This window comes from Myotis yumanensis, unplaced genomic scaffold (assembly GCF_028538775.1).
Source record: "Myotis yumanensis isolate MYYU_CA2020_CCGP unplaced genomic scaffold, mMyoYum1.0.hap1 SCAF_3, whole genome shotgun sequence".
Classification (NCBI taxonomy): Eukaryota; Metazoa; Chordata; class Mammalia; order Chiroptera; family Vespertilionidae; genus Myotis; species Myotis yumanensis.
In genome coordinates this window covers 41,769,081-41,787,467 of record NW_027223754.1, presented here as the reverse complement: position 1 = coordinate 41,787,467, position 18,387 = coordinate 41,769,081, and the positions used below count along the sequence as shown (strand labels likewise).

General features: G+C 36.5%; 1 protein-coding gene across 6 annotated transcripts in view; it reads left to right on the top strand.

The window, feature by feature from the left end:
• Nucleotides 1-18,387, top strand: part of MBNL2 (muscleblind like splicing regulator 2) — a 172,290-nt gene that overhangs the window by 130,788 nt on the left and 23,115 nt on the right. The window contains exons 6-9 of one of the 6 annotated variants that reach the window (XM_070408721.1): nt 4,059-4,112; nt 4,743-4,896; nt 13,888-13,923; nt 15,219-15,313. In XM_070408721.1, the coding sequence (XP_070264822.1) occupies nt 4,059-4,112; nt 4,743-4,896; nt 13,888-13,923; nt 15,219-15,313 (339 nt within the window). The remainder of the gene's footprint in view (nt 1-4,058; nt 4,113-4,742; nt 4,897-13,887; nt 13,924-15,218; nt 15,314-18,387) is intronic. The other 5 variants (XM_070408720.1, XM_070408723.1, XM_070408724.1 and 2 more) reach the window with 5 other exon arrangements.

Here is an 18,387-nt window from a genome sequence, read left to right as displayed (position 1 = left end):
TGGGGGCCTGTCACAGCCCTAGACCCCTGGGCCCCACCCCAGATTTTAAAATTCAAATGTTAGGTGTTTTGTATGCACATTAACATCTGAGGAACACCTGTCTAGAGTCCCAGTGGTCGGCAAACTCATTAGTCAACAGAGCCAAATATCAACAGTACAACGACTGAAATTTCTTTTGAGAGCCAAATTTTTTAAACTTAAACTATATAGGTAAGTACATTGTTATTAACTTAATTAGGGTACTCCTAAGGCTTAGGAAGAGCCACACTCAAGGGGCCTAAGAGCCGCATGTGGCTCACGAGCCACAGTTTGCCGACCATGGGCTAGACCACTGATTCTCAAACTTGGCTATATTTTGAAATTACCTGAGGAGTCTTGAGAAGTTCAAACATCAGTCGCTTCCACCAAAGTTATTTAACTGGTCTGGACGTGGCCTGGGCAGTGGCCTTTTTTAATAACTGATTCTGATGTGCAGCAAAGTTTAAGAACCACTGGACAAAGTTGTAGAAGGTTCTAATAAATCTGTGTTCATGTGAGATCTCTGGCTGCTCAGAAGTCTGCTTGAATACATGCTTCTCTTGGTATATCAGCTCCATTCTCTAAGACCAGTTTCTCTATACAATGCTGACCATGGTTTGCACACCTTACATCTCTGAAGGAACAGTGTACCTACTATATATAAATGGTAGATGACCTGGGTTAATGGGGATAAAAGAAGAAATGGCCACTTACACAAAAAGGTCATTCTTCAGCCTGTTATCTTTAAATCAAGACTGTATTATTGTGCCTTCCTGCGCATTCTCCTGTCATACTCATCAAGACGCATAGACGTTAATGGAGTGAATGTCGGTATGTTTAGTTACCATAGTTTCCTGGATTGTTACATTGTGCCCAAATTTGGAATTCCATCATTTCAGGGAATCTTGCAGCAGCATCAAAGACAACCCAAAGGAATGTAGTTTTAGATCAAAAGCCAGCTTCTTTCTGATAATGACATGGAAATGACTGAATCTGTCATATCTTTTTAGTGACGTGAGAGACTCATTAGAAACCAGCCTAGGTGCACTTGGATAAAGTCAAAGCATTCTTACTCTAGAACTTTCAAACTGTGAAGATAAGCCAGACAGAGCTTTTCTTTGGTAACACGAAGGGTATCTGATCTTCAAGAAAGCAGTCTTGCTTTACACACAAAAATGGGGCTACTCGGGGAGATACCTGTTTTGTAAAACATGTACCGGAACTTTGAATTCCACCCTGCTTGTCCACTTCCTTTTGTTCCATGTTAAAGTGGCAGCTCTCATTATTGTTGTCAGGGTTTCCTGACTCCTCAGATCTGCTTCTGGCCTGTGATGCCTGACATGGGCCCTTAGTTCGCTTGCCTCAACCCATAGTTGGATGGTTTCTTGATCCAGTCAAAGTAAAACCTGGCTGCATGTGCACAAGCTGGAGAAGGCCCAGAGGGGGCAGAGCATATAAATGGTAAGGCCAGCAAGAATGAATGCCACGTGTCTGGCACATAGTAGGAGCTCAATTAAAGAGAACCTTTCTCTGCATAGGTGACTAAGGAAGCTCCCAAGATGTATTGGGTTTGGTGATCTCTAAAGTCTGTTCTAATACTAAAGATATTTCAAAAATAGTAAATAATATCAGTCAAATAATATCCTCTACATCAGAACATCTGTGTCCTATAATGCTGTGTTATAACATGATTATTCATCCATACAGATTTCTAAATGCAATCTACTCATGTGCCTCAAAGTGTGAGCTGTGTGAGATATTACTATGTATGCTTGATTCTCCCAGAAGACAAGCTGCTTGCATCTAGCAAAGATAACCTACAATATGGAGTGGTAGAAAAGAAGATGCTCATTATCCAGCTCAGTTTAGAGTTCTGCGTTTCTTTACGTTTCTAGATTATTATAATTTCTATGAAAATTATGTATCAGAAAAAAAGAAAACATGTACCTCCCCAGAGAAATATTTAATATTTCCTTTTCTACTTAGAGACTTCATTAAATGATTCTTTCTTATATCAAAATGTTGTTCATCAATATTCTTCTAGTTAACATATCTAGTTAGCATAAAGATCAACCCAACAGTGGGTGTGTTCTGTAACTCCCGAAGGAATGAAAAAGTGAAGGGAAGAATTGAGGTCAAAATGACCTTGAGTTTACCATCCAGTTAATGTTCTCAGTGCACTTGGGGAACAGGCTATGTAACCTTATATAATTAGCACAGACTAATTTAAGCTAAAGAAAATGCATCATTTAGCAATATAAAACTATACAGGCATGAAAGAGTTTAAATAAAAGTGGTGTCATGGAAGCCACATAATGGAGAATTTACATTTGAGGAAAGAATATTCAGTATAAAGAAGCTTTCTTATTATAGAGCTTATTGGTTTATAAAAACATTCACAATTTTACTTTTAGAACAATGATTTCATAATATTTGATGGCCTCTATTGAGACTGCCATCCAAAACATTTTCTCCGTTGGCCATTCTAAACCTCTTCTAACCTATAGTCCTTTCCACTTTATTTCTAGCTCTTTCCCCACCCCATACCTCTTCTATAAAATGACTTCCTATCATTTCTATACTTTTAATCCTGAATCATCAAATGATGATAAACAACCCTTTATTTTCCAAGGAAAATATCATTTACTGTTTCCTACTTTGAGAGTTTAGTACTATTTCAACTTATTTCAAATGTCATAGTTCGAATTCAGAACTTTAGAACATAACATTTATATTTGTTATACAAACCTTAGGGATTTACTTATTGTGCTAACCATTAAAAATGGGTACTTCATTTTTTATTTGCATTGGAGTTATTCTTTTAAATTTGTTTATTTTCACAGAATTTCATCATCAAATTTTTAGATTTTTTACAATTACCAAGGAATAGAAAAAATTTTCATTGTGGTCTAAATCAATCAATATTTGTTGTTATTTCAACTGTTTAAATGAAACTGTCTGCCCAAAAGTATGATTATAGATACTATTTCACTTCTATTATTTCAAGCAGTACTTTGCCATTTTTAGCTGTTTGTTATTTTTAGCTATTGTATTTATTCTAGAGTTCCACATCTCATTAACTGGGTTGGTCGCTAATTGTAGTTAACTGTACAAGTAGAACTATTAAATATAAATTATTTTGATACCTGAAAACACTAAATACCTTTTTAAAAGGTATTTTATTAGTATAATCCGGTAAGTTGTTTGAGATAAATTGAATTCTAATTTCAAATATAGTAGAAAACTTAGAATGGATGATAAGTTAGTCATTAGAAACAGTACAATGGAATAAAAGAGAGAAATTTGAGAAACTTACTATTCAAATTCAAAATTTGTTAAATTTGGAACCTTATTCCAATCCATGCTAGCAGAGTGAAGAGAAGAATTGAGACAATTATCCACATGATTCAGACAAAAAATTAAGATCCAAACCCAAACAGTTTTGCCTAAATAATCTTGTGTTTGAATATTTTTTTGCCTGAATTTTTTTGTCTCAGTTTGCCACTTCATTTTGTTAGGCTAGATCTTCATTAAAAATTATTTTTATGCAATTTAAGATATTATATTTTTTTACTTGGGTCCTATATATTTTGCACATTGATTATTTCATATTTGAAAACTAACTTATCAGAAGTTCTTCAATCCTATGACCCTTAAAAGTTTTGCTTTTTTTTTTCTGAAGCAATATAAAAAATGCTTATGGTGTGTATGCAAGCTGCTGTTTTGATTAACTTTCCTGAATTTCAAACATCTATATTTTACTCTCTTATATGCTTTTAACTAAGGTATAGTAGATGCATTTTTGCTTCAATACTAATTTAAGGTGTAATATTCATTTCTTTAGAGAACATTTTTGTTGTTGTGCATGCCTAGTGTTTTGTACGTTGTATATTGCATTCAGAATATTTTTTTCCTTCTCACCTATCCACAATGCAATGCCGTTCCCATGATGCACCTCTGCTTGCTGTTTACCTGTATGTTAATTCGCTTGAATCCCATTGGCCCACTGCCATCATGTGCTCGCTGCCTGTTATTAAAAGACTCAGTCGACTGCCAAAGCAATGAAGCGACCTCTCGAAGCATCTGTAGACCTGGTACTTTGACCTTTCACCTTTCGCTTTGCATGTAGCCTTTCAGAGAACCATCTGAGATTTGTATTACTTGTAAAATATTGGTTGCAAAAAAATCATTATTATTAATTAATGAAAAATTCAATAAGGTGTTTAGCCATCTCATTTTCATATGTAATATGTAAAATAAATTAATCCTAACAAATGTTAATACCTTTTCCAAAAGAGTAAAGCAAATTTAAATTACTTGGCTCAGAAGATGCTTATTATAATTCTTATTAACATTTAAATTCAAGAAATGATCATTTAGTTAAAGTAAAAAATAGAATTAATGATAACACAAATGCTTCTTTCCTTCCTTAGAATAGTTTAACTCATTTAAAAAGCTGGAGCCATTTTTTGTTGTTGTTGCTTGATAGTTTTTCTTTTCCTTAGTTGAGATGCTACTGTTTTGGATTACAGAAATCATGCTTTCGCTCTCAATAACGAATTCTCACTCATTCGACATTGCCGCTGTTTAAATTAAGGTGCATGGCACAGGCATCTCCTTAGCTGTCATTTTTTTAAAAAAATGTTGCAATTGATGATCTCTATGGACACTGAAGTTGTATTTACTTTGAGTTATACATATCATATCCGATTCTTCACTTATAGGCCTTTCCACCTGGTGCTCTTCATCCTTTACCAAAGAGACAAGCACTTGAAAAAAGCAACGGTGCCAGCACGGTCTTTAATCCCAGCGTCTTGCACTACCAGCAGGCTCTAACCAGTGCACAGTTGCAGCAACACACGGCGTTTATTCCGACAGGTATGTGCCCTGAACATTCCAAGTCCTGTGTCTGTGTGCCCTTCTGGTCATGTGCTTTCTTCTCATTCCTTTAAGCTGTTTGGTGGCATCTAATTTGCTTTTAAAGGTACAATAAATACAGCCTGAAACTCATCATTGTCCTAGCTATCTATATATATTTACCTTGCTTGGAATGATAGCTATGGACTGTTAGGATTCTAAAGCCAAATATTTTATATAGTCAAGTGACAGATTAAACCCGTAAGAAGCAAATAGCCTAAGCCTTTTGGTTTCTTGTATTTACACATGTTGTGTAAAATTGTTTATGTAAATAAGACCTTCTATGTGTGACAATTGAAATTTGTCATTAACCCTGAATGACTTTTAAAAAAAGCAATTCCTATAAATACTAACCTTTTCTTTTCTACTCCTATTCAGAGCACTAAAAAATGAGGCTATTCAAATTAAAGCAATCCTCCACTCATATTTTTACATCCATTCTATCTCTTTCACCATTCTTCTCAACTCCCACCAAGTTTACAATATAGAGAGCCAATGCCTGATAATATTAGATACTAAGATGCATTAACTCTATCATTCCACTAAAAGATGAATCATTTTAATCATAGAATCTTGAAGTGAAAAGATTATTAGTGACCTCCTCATCCAGCTGATTGTTTTACAGATGAGAAAACTGAGGTGGCCCCTGCCCAAATGTGAAGTGACTTGCCAAGATGGCACAACTAATGAAAAAAAAAAGACCTAAAACCTAGTTTTCCTATGATCAGTTCAATTTACATGACAAGACATTCCCTGGGTCTCCATGTGTGGAGACCACAGAGTTCTCCTTTCAAACTTGGTATAAACCACCAAATATAAGTGAAGGAACAAAAGTACAATGCATGTCAACCCTCCTCCATTTCTTATCCACCTCCCCGACCACAGACTTACATACACCATACACAAACACAAGGAGCCACCATAAATTGACTGTGGTTTTGACCTTTAGTCTGTGTTAGAATCAGAAGCAGGAATAATCGTCTCATAATATTTTCTAGAGTGTCTAAAAACACAAACCAGAGAGTGACTTAGGCCTTAGTGAGAAGACTGTCTGTTGTGTTCTTAGTTTCAAAGTCAAAATTTTCATTCCATGATAGTAACTTAAAGGTAAATGTAAATGAGTAACAATTTTATCAAAAAGAGTCTGTTGATCCTAATCCAGGTGGTTGGACTTTTCAGGTTTATTATCTATTCGCTTAAATCTCATAGTATATCAATAGTTAACATAGGAGGGAGTTGAATAAATATTTCTATGTATTCTTTGTATAAAGTCTATACTTTGAAATAAATTACAACCTGTTATAACAATATATTTTATAGTAAAAATATAAATTACAAGTAAAATGGTTCTTAGTATTTAGTTTCCTTATTTTAGTTCTGCTCTACTCTTAAAAAATGTTCATAGACCTGTAGAGTCAGTCTCTAAGTCACTACTTATTAGGACTTCACTTTTGTTCTATTACAATCTTAATTAGTGCTACTTCTGTGCAGTTATAGCACAGCAGTATCTGTACATGCAATCCATTGGATATGACATGTTTGTAAAATAATTAGTAGAAGATAAAAACTTACCTCAGGGTCCTGTGTGATTTCTACAAATGTCTTATTTTATAGACCCCATCACTAGATATTTTAGGAGAAAAAAAATAAGGAAGAATATACTGAGGGGGGAAACATAAAAAGACAAGTCTGTTTCTGAAGACCGGATGATAATGCCACTACCATTTCCTGGGCATGTCTATATAAATCCTGGAGCTAAGCCATGCAAAAGACTGGAGCCCTCTAATTCATATTTAACACTTCAATCCAATAATGATTGATTTGCTAAAGCACTGAAAGAATGCTCATTTTAAAACGGTTCACCTGGAAACCATTTAAAGACTTCCAAAGCAAGAATGAATATCATCCCTTATGCAATGACTTGATTATTATTGATGAAATGGGTTGCATTGAGGACCAATAGGCTGAACTGGCTGCTATGGTTGTGCACTTCTGCCCTCTGCTGGATTCTTTAAGAACTGTTCAAGTGTGTCCAGCAACCCTCAATTGAGTGGACTTTTGGAAGCCAAGTTCACTTAATTCTGTGAATTATACATGTTTCCAACTATAACACTATATTAATATCATAGTGAACAAACATGTAGATCTCATTTTCTGAAATGGCATTTCAACTTCTAAGAAGTTTTCACATGTTTCTCTTAAACGATGAAAGATAAAATAATTTTATCACAAAGGAATTAGCATAATCTCCCCCCCCCCCACTTAAATCCATAGCATACATGTCAGTGTTTACTTTGCCTCTAGTTTTTATTTTAGGCTTTCTTCCTCACAAATCACATTTTCAGCCTAATTTTTAAATGATAATGATAATTTTCATTGTTAATCATTAGTTTGAAATCTCTGCAAATTAAGTGATGGTGTTCAAAAGTATTTTTTTGCGACTTAGTAGGTGGTAGGCCCATTATTTTTAAACTGACACATTTTGATTTTTCAATAAACACTTTAACAATTGTCATAAATATGAAACAAAAAGCATTTTATGTTCTCCCGGAGGTTGCCCTTTATTGACAGGTCATTCATAAGTGAAGTTTTTGATGTGCTACTAAAATTCTCCCATTGACACAATGTGAATTTGGATTTCAGAAATTCTGCCTTCAGTCTTTGGAGATATTAACATAAAATGTTATGTAAAATATGGGATTCTTCTCCCAACCCTGCTAATATAATTATCACCCTGGTTGATGCCCTAGCACATTTTCAGTGGGTGGGAGTTTTCCTTTATTTTTTGCTTTTTTTTTCCTTTTTTTGATAGAGATTATTTTAACCTAGTAGTTATACTTTTTCTTTGCTATGTTAGGAAAGTGGCAAAAACCACACACATTTACAAAAATAGCAGCATAATAGTTCTTGGCATTTCTCTGACAGGTTTATTCTCAGTTACTGTAAGTGTTCTTATAGACATTGTCACATTATTCTTCAAGATAGTTCTGCCAGTGCCAGGCATAATTATTTGCATTTTGCAGATGGAAAAACTGAGGCTATGTCTATGCTGCAAAGGGTAATATATAATTAGTGTAATTATCCAGATAATTCTGACTCACAGATTCTAGAGTTGAAATATTTGTGCAATGGAAGCAGAAAACATTTGAGGCTTTATTGGTGAGAATTAGTGCCTTTGCGAAATTCTTCAGCCAATGAGAACAAAGATGACCCACTGACCCCCTCCTTGACTTATTTCATTAATTGGAAATATGGAATAAGTAGAACATGGAACAGTGCTAGCACAAATGTTGCCTAGTGATCAGAAACCATGTTACATAAGGTTATCACATATCTTCATGAAAGATTTGTCAGTGTGTAGCAGAAACTATATCTATATAAAACCACAGCAAAATTTATATATCCTATTCAAGTTGGGAAACAGTTATTGAACATGTAATGTGCTCTGGGTTCCAGAACCAATAATGAGAATACAAATGAGTTCAGAACTAGAAAAAAAAAACAAATATAAGGCAAAGCATGGGCTTCATTGGGATGTGAGCAAAGCTATTTGAGAGTGTAGGAGAAAAAGGCATGTGCTGTGACTGGTTGACAAAGGATGAGGAGAAAGAAAGACTTTCCATAGCAGAACTTTGCTTAGCACTTTATAAGGAAGATTTAACTAATGAGGGAAGAGCATCCCTGATAGGGGGTACAGCATGGGTTGGGCAGAATGTATTGAGAATAGCAGGTGGTCCCCTGTAGCTACAACGTAAAGTACATAAGGGACTGTGGATGGGTGGGGAGATCAGAGTAGAATGAAAAGGCAGAGATGGGGCTAGGAAGCAAGACCAGGACCAGATGTGTTTCCAATATTCATATCACTTTTAGGCCACGTGGAGACCGCGGCTCATCAAATTAATGTGGCTGAGCATTCCATCCACAGCCTGACCTGGAACCAATGTGATGTGTCCAATCCTAGCCCAGTATGGTGGCAGGAGCTGGTGCTGACGGTTTGCAAACCAATGACATTCACATGCACGACACGGGAAAGCCCTCCAAGAAAGCCCCTCCTTATTAGAATGCAGAAGCATAACATGGAATTTTTTAGGGATAACTTTGAATCCAGCCACGGTTGATTTAAAATGAAGTCATTCACAAACTAGGTACTTTAAATAAAAATTGCTCCCATCACACTTTCACGAATGGCTGAGAACATTCATTCAACCAATTGTCTATCTACTGTGTAGATACACCTAGACAGACATAAACAAACCCTGTTCTCCCAGAGGACAAGATGGATATTCAAGAAATACCCATAGGAATATATAATTAAAAATTGTTATGAGTACTATGAATGAAAAAGTAAAGAGTTCAGTAAGATTTAAAATAGAAAGCTGATTTAAACGGCGTATGGAGGTAGGTAAAAGAACAATTGAACGATTTTCTAAAGAAGTGACATGTACCATTAAACCTGGAAGATGAAAAGAATGGGGTAAAGATTATTCTAGTCAGAAGGGACAGCTTGCGGGAATCTCAAAAGTAGGACAAAGACGTGCTGTGTTTAGTTCAAAGAAATGAAAGGCTGTTTCATCAATCGAAAATCAATAAACTTCAATCTGTTCCCTAAAAGAAAAAAGAAAGAAATGAAAGGCTAAACTGTCTGGGTCATGATTCTAGGGGGACTAGGGTATAGGACAAACTGGGGAGGCAGTCAGGACAGGACCATAGGTGGCCTTTATCCTAAAAGCAATGCGAAGGCAGTGAGTCGTTTCCAGCAGAGAAGTGAACTGAGCTGTATTCAGAAAGGTTCACTCTGCCAGCAGAGTGGAGAATGGACTAAGCCAAAGACAAGGAGGGAAGCAGGAAGACCACTTAGGCTGTTATTGCATAGCTGAGCCTAGAACCAATGGTGATCAAAACTTGAGAAATGGCAGTAGAGATGGACAAACAGACAAATACAAGGCACATTTTAGAAGCAAGGTAGCTTTGACTTAAAGGTGAGTTGGACCAGGAAGTTTCACAAGGGGAAGTGGCATCAGGCATAGCTTTCCTTTTAAGCTAGAGTTACTACATAGATGGTGATGTCCATCTAGCATTTCCTGAGGCGGAGAAACATTCTGTGGGAAAGATCAATGTTTGGACATGAGAAATTCAAGACACTTGTCAGACATCCAAGTTGAAAGGCCTGGTGAGCAGGTAGATAAAAAGACCTGGAGCTTAAAGGAAAGAACTGGGAAGGATAGATAAATCTGGTAGCTTGATCTCATAGATAGTATTTAGATCCTGGATTGAATAATATTATGAATTGAATGATATACCAGGGAAAAGTAGAGTAGATGAAAAAGAACTAGAACTGAGTATATATATATATTGAGTGGCCAGATTATTATGACCACCTGACGTTTGTAGCAAGTTAGCTATAATTTTGCGCTGAAGTTGCTAGAGGGCCAGACCATTATAAATAGGAAAACAGGTTGTTTACCACGACAGTAGAAGTGATTTTTTTCTGAAGATATGAGTAAACAACACAATTTAACAGCCTTTAAATGTGGGATATATATATCTACACACACACACACACACACACACACACACACACTGAGTGGCCAGATCATTATGACCACCTGACATTTGTAGGCAAATTAGCCATACACTGCATCATATGGAATATGGAAGCCGAAGGCCTGTTCGAACACCTTTGCTGTCTGCAGTTACCAAGATAAAAACATCTCCAATTCGCACAGGAACACAAGGATTGGACAGTTGAGCATTGGAAAAAAGTCATGTGGTCCGATGAATCATGTTTCCAGTTGCATCATGCAGATGGCAGAGTGAGAATTTGGCAGAAACAGCATGAAAGCATGCACCCCACATGCATGAGTACAACCCTTCAAGCTGGTGGGGGCAGTGTTATGGTTTGGGGCACGTTTTCCTGGCATGATTTGGGCCCTTTAATTCGTGTGGAACAACGTCTGAAAGCACAACATACCTAAGTATAGTTGCTGATCAAGTTCATCCTATCATGGTGATGGCGTATCCCAATGGAGATAGCTTCTTCCAACAAGACAATGCACCATGCCACGGTGCTCGTATTGTGCAGGAGTGCTTTCAAAAACATGAGGGAGACTTTACCTTGCTTAGGTGGCCCCCACAATCACCAGATCTCAATCCAATTGAGCATTTGTGGGACAAAGTTATAAGAGCCATCAGGCAGCTGGTTCCACAACCATCAAATCTCAAAGAACTGGACAGTGCTATTCATCAGGCATGGTGTCAGATTCCTTGCATCACCTTTCAACATCTCGTGGAGTCAATGCCAAGAGGAATTGCCACAGTATTGAAGGCAAAAGGTGGCCCAATGAAGTACTGATGGGGTGGCCATAATAATCTGGCCACTCACGTTCAAATATATCCCACGTTCAAAGGCTGTTAAATCGTGTTGTTTACCCATATTTTCAGAAAAAATCACTTCTACTGTCGTGGTAAACAACCTGTTTCCCTATTTATAATGGTCTGGCCCTCTAGCAACTTCAGAGCGAAATTATAGCTAATTTGCCTACAAACGTCAGGTGTTTATAATAATCTGGCCACTCAGTGTGTGTGTGTGTGTGTGTATGTATATATATATATATATATATAGAGAGAGAGAGAGAGAGAGAGAGAGAGAGAGATTAGAAAATGTAAGAAAAAAGTAGTTTTCTATGGACGGAGTGGCCAAGTGCTAAATGTTACTGAGGTCAGAAAGTTAGGTGAAGATGAAAGAGCTCTTACTGGTTGCTGAAATACGGAAATCTTTGGTGGCATTAGCAGTTTGAATAGAGAGGTCAAAATGAAAGCCAAATTGGAGAGGATGGAAGAATAACTGGGGACAATGAAGTGAAAATTTGTGTAGGTGACTTTTGAAAAATTTGATTGTAAAGAAGATTAGAAAGATAAGGCTGGAGAAAAATCAGAAATGTCAGGAACAGGATTTTGAGGTGTTGATTTATTGCTAGGCACCACTCCTTTGTCATCATGAATGTGGTAGCAGAAAATAGATCCCATACACATCCAGGTGATTCTGCCATAGGAACCTCAGTCTTCCTACAGTAATCTACAGATGAAAAATGACCTTGGAGGAGTTACCATGCCTCAGATTTTTCATCTGTGTGTATGTTATTTTTATTTTTTTAAATATATTTTTATTCATTTCAGAGAGGAATGGAGAGGGGGAGAGATAAAAACATCAATGATGAGAGTCATTGATCATCTGCCTCTTGCATGCCCCACACTGGGGATCAAGCCTGCAACCCGGCATGTACCCTGCCCTGACCAGGAATCAAACTGTGACCTCCTGGTTCATAGGGAATTGAACCATGACCTCCTGGTTCACAGGTTGATGTTCAACTACTGAGCCATGCCAGCTGAGCTATGTGTGTATTTATAATTGGATATATTGGCATGTTTGCTAAAGAATTCAGTACTAGTCCAGTTAAATAGCCTCTTTTCCTGACCAGTTAATATTAGCCTGATCAAAATGCAGACCAGGCAAAAAGTCTGCCTCAGGTGTAAACAGTTCAGCAGAGAGAATAAAGACCTAAATATCTCAGCTTCTGCATCTAGTACAGTGGGGCCTTGACTTGCGAGTGTCCCAACTAACGAGTTTTTTGAGATACCAGCTGTTTCTCCGCTGATTTTTTGCATTGAGTTGATAGAGTAATTTGAGTTAACAAGCTCCTTAACGAGCTCGGTCTCGAAACGAATTAAACTCGTAAGTCAAGGCCCCACTGTATCTCAGAAGGCAGTTCTAAACCTAAGTGGGTACACCTACATTCATTAAAAACTAATTCTTTGGCACCCATATGATACCCAATCTTCAGTTACCTAAATCCTTGTATTACTTTGATTTTCATCCTAAGGAACTGAACCAGAGGACACAGTTATTTTAATACACTTTGGGGTTGTTTTTTTCAGTCCTCCACAGTATACACTAGTATTTGTGGTCCTATTTTTCTGATTGAAGAACATTAATAAGACCATCCACAGCCAAGGCAATTATTCCCAAGGAAGGGCTAAAATCCTCCCTCCCCACCTCCCACTTACCCACTTAGACATCAACTTGACATTTCCTAAGAATTTTGCCAAAAGTCCCCATCAGGGATCACCTAATAGCAAGCTATGACAAAGATTCCTAACCCTGGCTCTACTCCGCCCCAATTCTGCATTCTTTTGCCTCTACAGTGTTTAGATTTATTGCTAGGCACCACTCTTTTGTCATAATGAATGTGGTAGCAGAAAATAGATCCCATACATATCCAGGTGATTCTGCCATAGGAACCTTCTTCCTACATTGTATGGCTTTTGAGCAGTAATCTAAAATTCACCTTACCTACAAGCCTTTGATTTGGAGGATCCAGAGTCTTTAATTTTTGACTGTTTTTATTATCATATTGTTATTGACACAAAACACTTTGCGACCAAACCAGCAAACTATAATGCAACAAGGTCAGCATAACTCTGTGAGTACAAAACCTGAACTGGATTCAGGAATAGGATTCTATTTCTAGCCTTACCCTTGACTCACACTATGCATGACTTGGAGGAGTTACCATGCCTCAGATTTTTCATCTGTAAAATATCTACTTCCTACCTTAGAGGATTAATTTGATGATATCTGTAAAGTACTTTGAGGTCTTTGAGGAAGGACACTGCAGCATTATCACATGTCATTCTTATTAGAATTATGTCAATGTATATAAATAGAAAGTGTGAACAGTAGTCTAAGGAGTGAGCTTTGAGTAATATTGGCTTAAAATAAATCAGATATTGTTGTGTCAGTGCTGAAAATGTGAATGACGCTAAAAGACTGTGTTAACTAACCCTACTTATTTCTGGTTGTGCTTCAATCTCACTTTGAATGTTAACTCTAAACCGCTAACCTGTTTCTTTCCCTTTATTCACTTTTTCCACCTACCATTGCATGCCATGCAGGGTCAGTTTTGTGCATGACACCCGCTACCAGTATTGGTAGGTTTCAACCTTTTTTTATTTGTCTTTTATATTATGTATAATACTTCACTTGCTTGAAATTTATTTCAGAGATGGCAGAAATGCTTTAGGAAATGGTAGATCTGAAGGCTTATTTGGCTTTAGAGTTAATGTATAGGTTTGTTAAATGTACTTGTCTATTTAAGAAAATGACTGTTTTGATGTGATTAGAACAACCACTGTGCTAGGACAACCACTACAAAACATAAAACCACAAGTATGAGTCTGTTTTTAAATGATCTGTATTTTGTTTTTCTTTATAGCTTATATGGTTTAGCAAAAGAAAAAAAAAGCTTAATCAGAGAGGCAGGCTGATTTCATCAATGTTTTAAAGTTTCATGGTGGTGTGCCTTTATCTCCTCTTTGCTGTGTGTTAGAATTATCAGAGTTTCCCAGAAGTATTTATTTTACAAAAATTATAAGTGGATGTATTTTGAAAACAAATATCTGGCCTTCCTTGCTTATTATTCTTTTTAATTTTAAGTGTTGATTTATTTGCAATGAATATTTGCACATTAGCATCCCCTTGGTATATTAACCTTAATAGTATATAGTTATCCCCATACATCCCAGCGCCTTGGTGCAAAAGCCTGTCTTTAGGATAATGAATCAGTTCCATTTAGAGTAAAGGAAAGTAAGCCTTGGCAAAACTTGTCTGGCTATTTCGCAGTAACTGTGTTAAAATTTACATCAAGGCCATGATGTTTGCTCTATAGTTTATTGACTCATATAAACCACAATCCCTGGTCATTTCAGTTCAAACAAGTAGCCCCAAATTGACCAAAAAACAATTTTTTTCAACTTAGTCACAAATTCTGAAGAATATCATATCCCAAATTAGGCCTACATATTATATCTTTGATATTTTGGAAGTATGATTAACAATGACTATCATATACTCTTACTTAATTGGACATTACATTTCACGTGTTTAGAAGCAACCTTTATTACAAACACTATAGACTCTGAATTGGGAATGATCTATTGTTAGAAGTAAAATGTTTGTAAATACATCAACCAAAGTAATCTGCTTTGGCCTTTCTGGGAATCACTGATTATGTTTTAAAACTTCCTTTAATTGTACTTGTAATAAGCTATTTTCCCTTTTTTATTTCTCTCCCATGCTTCCTTGCTTTGCATTGTGATTGCATGCCATCTGCTGGTTTAACCCATGATGGCTTGCTGCTCTGATATTCACCATGCCAAAATACCACTTCTATTACCATAATGCTACACCCTCCTGTTCATTGCTCCCATGGTTCCCCTCCTGAAAGTACCCATGATGCACAGCGCTACGTCAGCCACTGTCTCTGCAGCAACAACTCCTGCAACAAGTGTCCCCTTCGCAGCAACAGCCACAGCCAATCAGGTTTGCTCCTTTTAAAGCTTTCTTTCACAAATCCCAAACTCTAAATGAGTGCTGATATTTAAAAAAAAAATTCTCGGTGAGAATTTTTTTTTCATGTTTATCCATCAAATTTTATTTTTTTAATTAGTTTATAGCAAGCATTTATGGACAGGTTGCACTTATTTAGAGTTAACATTTACTGCAAATAATGATGTAGCTATGTTTTGTGTTGCACTGTTTGTTTTCGTACCTAATATTGTGTAATTAACCTGACAGGCTTAAATTCCTTTTAGTACAGCATTATGTATCCAGTGGTTTGTGAATCGCCACAGAGAAATTACAAAAGCTCTCCCACAGGTGCTTCAAAACTGGCTAATTTTGATTCCGTTCAATTCAGACCCTACCCGTCTGTTATGGAGGAAAACAATTCTCCTCTTAGAAAAGTCTCCCCTTTTTCTGTACTTTCAAATTTGAGGTCTGAATGATTCTTGTTAACATTCCACCTTGGCCATATGTGCTTCCAAACTTACTTGGTTCCCACGTTACAATCTGTTCAGATACCAGCATAAGAGCCAAACTATTGGAAGAAGAGGACTCAGAGGCACTGAGTTCACAAAGGCTGGATATAACTGTTTAGGGACGTTTAACTCTGTTGGTTTAATGCATGTGCCAATAAGACATGGATGTAGTATTTTTCAGTGAGGGCCAGTTGGCTACCTCCCACTCCCTAGTCACAGGTTGCCTGCAATCCTGACCACAGCAAACAAGTGCTCCCGGTTTGGGGATGCACATGAGGATGAGTCAGCATAAACTCTTACCTGGCCTAAAAAAACACTTTACTTTGCATGTCCGCCCTTCACAGAAGAGCATTTTGGTTTTGGTTTTAGTTTTGTTTTGTTTTTTGGTTTATTGTGGTTTTTTTAAGATAAAATCAACGTAGTAACAAAAAATGAAAAGAGATCTAGGAGTAGGCTGCGGGGGAGGTTCAAGCAAATGAGAAAAACTAGTGTCAGGGCATAAATGGCAGATTTCAAAATGCATTCTGCAGGTGGGAAGGGCTGATTCACACTCTTTCCGGGTTCAAGTGAATAAGCGATTCCAGTGCTGTAAGTTTCATCACTAAAAGGATAGGTGTGAATGCACTTCAATGAAGGAATAAAAATAAAATCCCATGACAGCTCTAACTGTGCCCTACACATTGCGACAGAACAGGAAAGAATGAGAGAGGGAGTAGAGGCCATGTGGGCACTTGGAGGCTAATAGAAACTATTGACAGTTCTTCATCTCTTTACTCACCGCCTCAAAAATGCCAACTGACCTCTAAAGAATTTTAAATCAGCTTCAAAACAGATATAACAAAGAGAAATAAATAAGTTTCTTAGCTGGGAAGATTTTTTAAAGTTGATAGGATAGGAGCCAGGAGAGGCAGTTTTCATTATTAGGTTCAGAGCATCTCTTTTCACTTGCTCATTCTTAATAGGAGAGCTGGATACCAGTTTCTTTTATGTGTAAGCCCTGCCTTCTTGAATCATGTTTTTGTGAGTTTGTATACAATTTTTTTTACAAAGTCCCTTCCTATGAAAACAAGTTTGAAGTATAATAGAGTATCATTGGTTATCAGAGTAGTATGGAATTTTACCTACACTTTATGGTAAGTTATGCACCTCTAATACAGAAAGATCTTTTTTAGGAATGGAAAGGAAGTCAAGATAAAGAAATAATTTTGAGTTTTAGGATAAATTACTTTATTATGATAAATACTTGATCATATATCATAAATATTTTTTCAGCCAATTAATTTCTTTGGCTCCATTGAGTGATTATATACATATATGTAGGTTTATTTATGTGTGTAGGGAGATGGGGTAAAAAGTATGAAATATTCAGAAGCTAAAATATATCATTTCACAGCAGAGTGTAATTGGGAAAGAAACTAACAAGTTTAATTTCAATTACATCAAAAGAAATATGATTCAAAGAGTACCTGACAGTAGCTTCAAAAATCTCAGAGTCTGTGTTTTGTAGTGTTGAATGTAATAGTTGCTGGATTGCACTTCAGTGATGATGGGAAATCCTGTAGCAGCTCTTGATGAAGTTCTGCTTGCACATGGAAACCACAGAAAAGAAATCATAGTAAACATAAACTTTCAGATATGATATTCTATTTGTATTTTCAACAAGTTTCAAAGAAACAAGCAGCTACCAAAGAACTTGAAAATTCTGTTTAGTGCCCAAGAATTCAGAATTCAGAGATTGTTGATGACAGTGAAGTGACAAGTTTATCTCCTTGATATTTCACCCTTTAAACTCTAAATGAATCATATCCATGTGAATGATATGTGATTTAAATGAAATGAATCTCAGTTCCCTCATTTGTGAAAAGAAGATTAGAACTAGATCTCCTTGAAACCCCTTCCAGCTCTAAGATTGAATAAACCTACGGTTCCCTAGCTGTCATGCTAGGCCCAAAGTAGGAGATTATCAAGGTAGACACAACCAGAACAGAAAGTAGTACTGACTCAGAGTTCAGTGGATGATAAGCCTTCTGCCTTCTTTTCCTTCATTGAGAGATCTGTCTTTAACACAAAATGTGGAAGGGTTTTGACAGTTTTTCAATTCATTTGATCAATTTAGACGGTCAGTTCAAATAGTTCAAATCTCATAGGTATTTGTAATTAGACACAAGTTGTTCGCAGAAGAAAGAAGATAGACCAAAACATCCCATGGCAGATCCTCCAGTTCAGTGTTTCTTTACATGTTACCCCTGGTGAGTCAAGAGGAACAAGCGACAAATCTATAGACTCTATCCTCAGGGCTTCATCAAAGTGCCAGCGATGAAAGTTTTAATTGAACTTAGACTTGTAGTTTGAAATGATATGAAGACAAAATCCAAATACTTTTGGGAAATATAAAGTAATTTTTTTGGTTATTTACCTGCCAGTAGGTATGTAAACAAAAATACAGTAAACAAATTTACTAACAGCTATTTCCTATTAGTAAATTAAGGTCTTTGGGCCTTCATATACGAATTATAGCTAATAATAATAATAATAACAATAATAAAAATAACAGTATTATTATTATTATTTACAAAC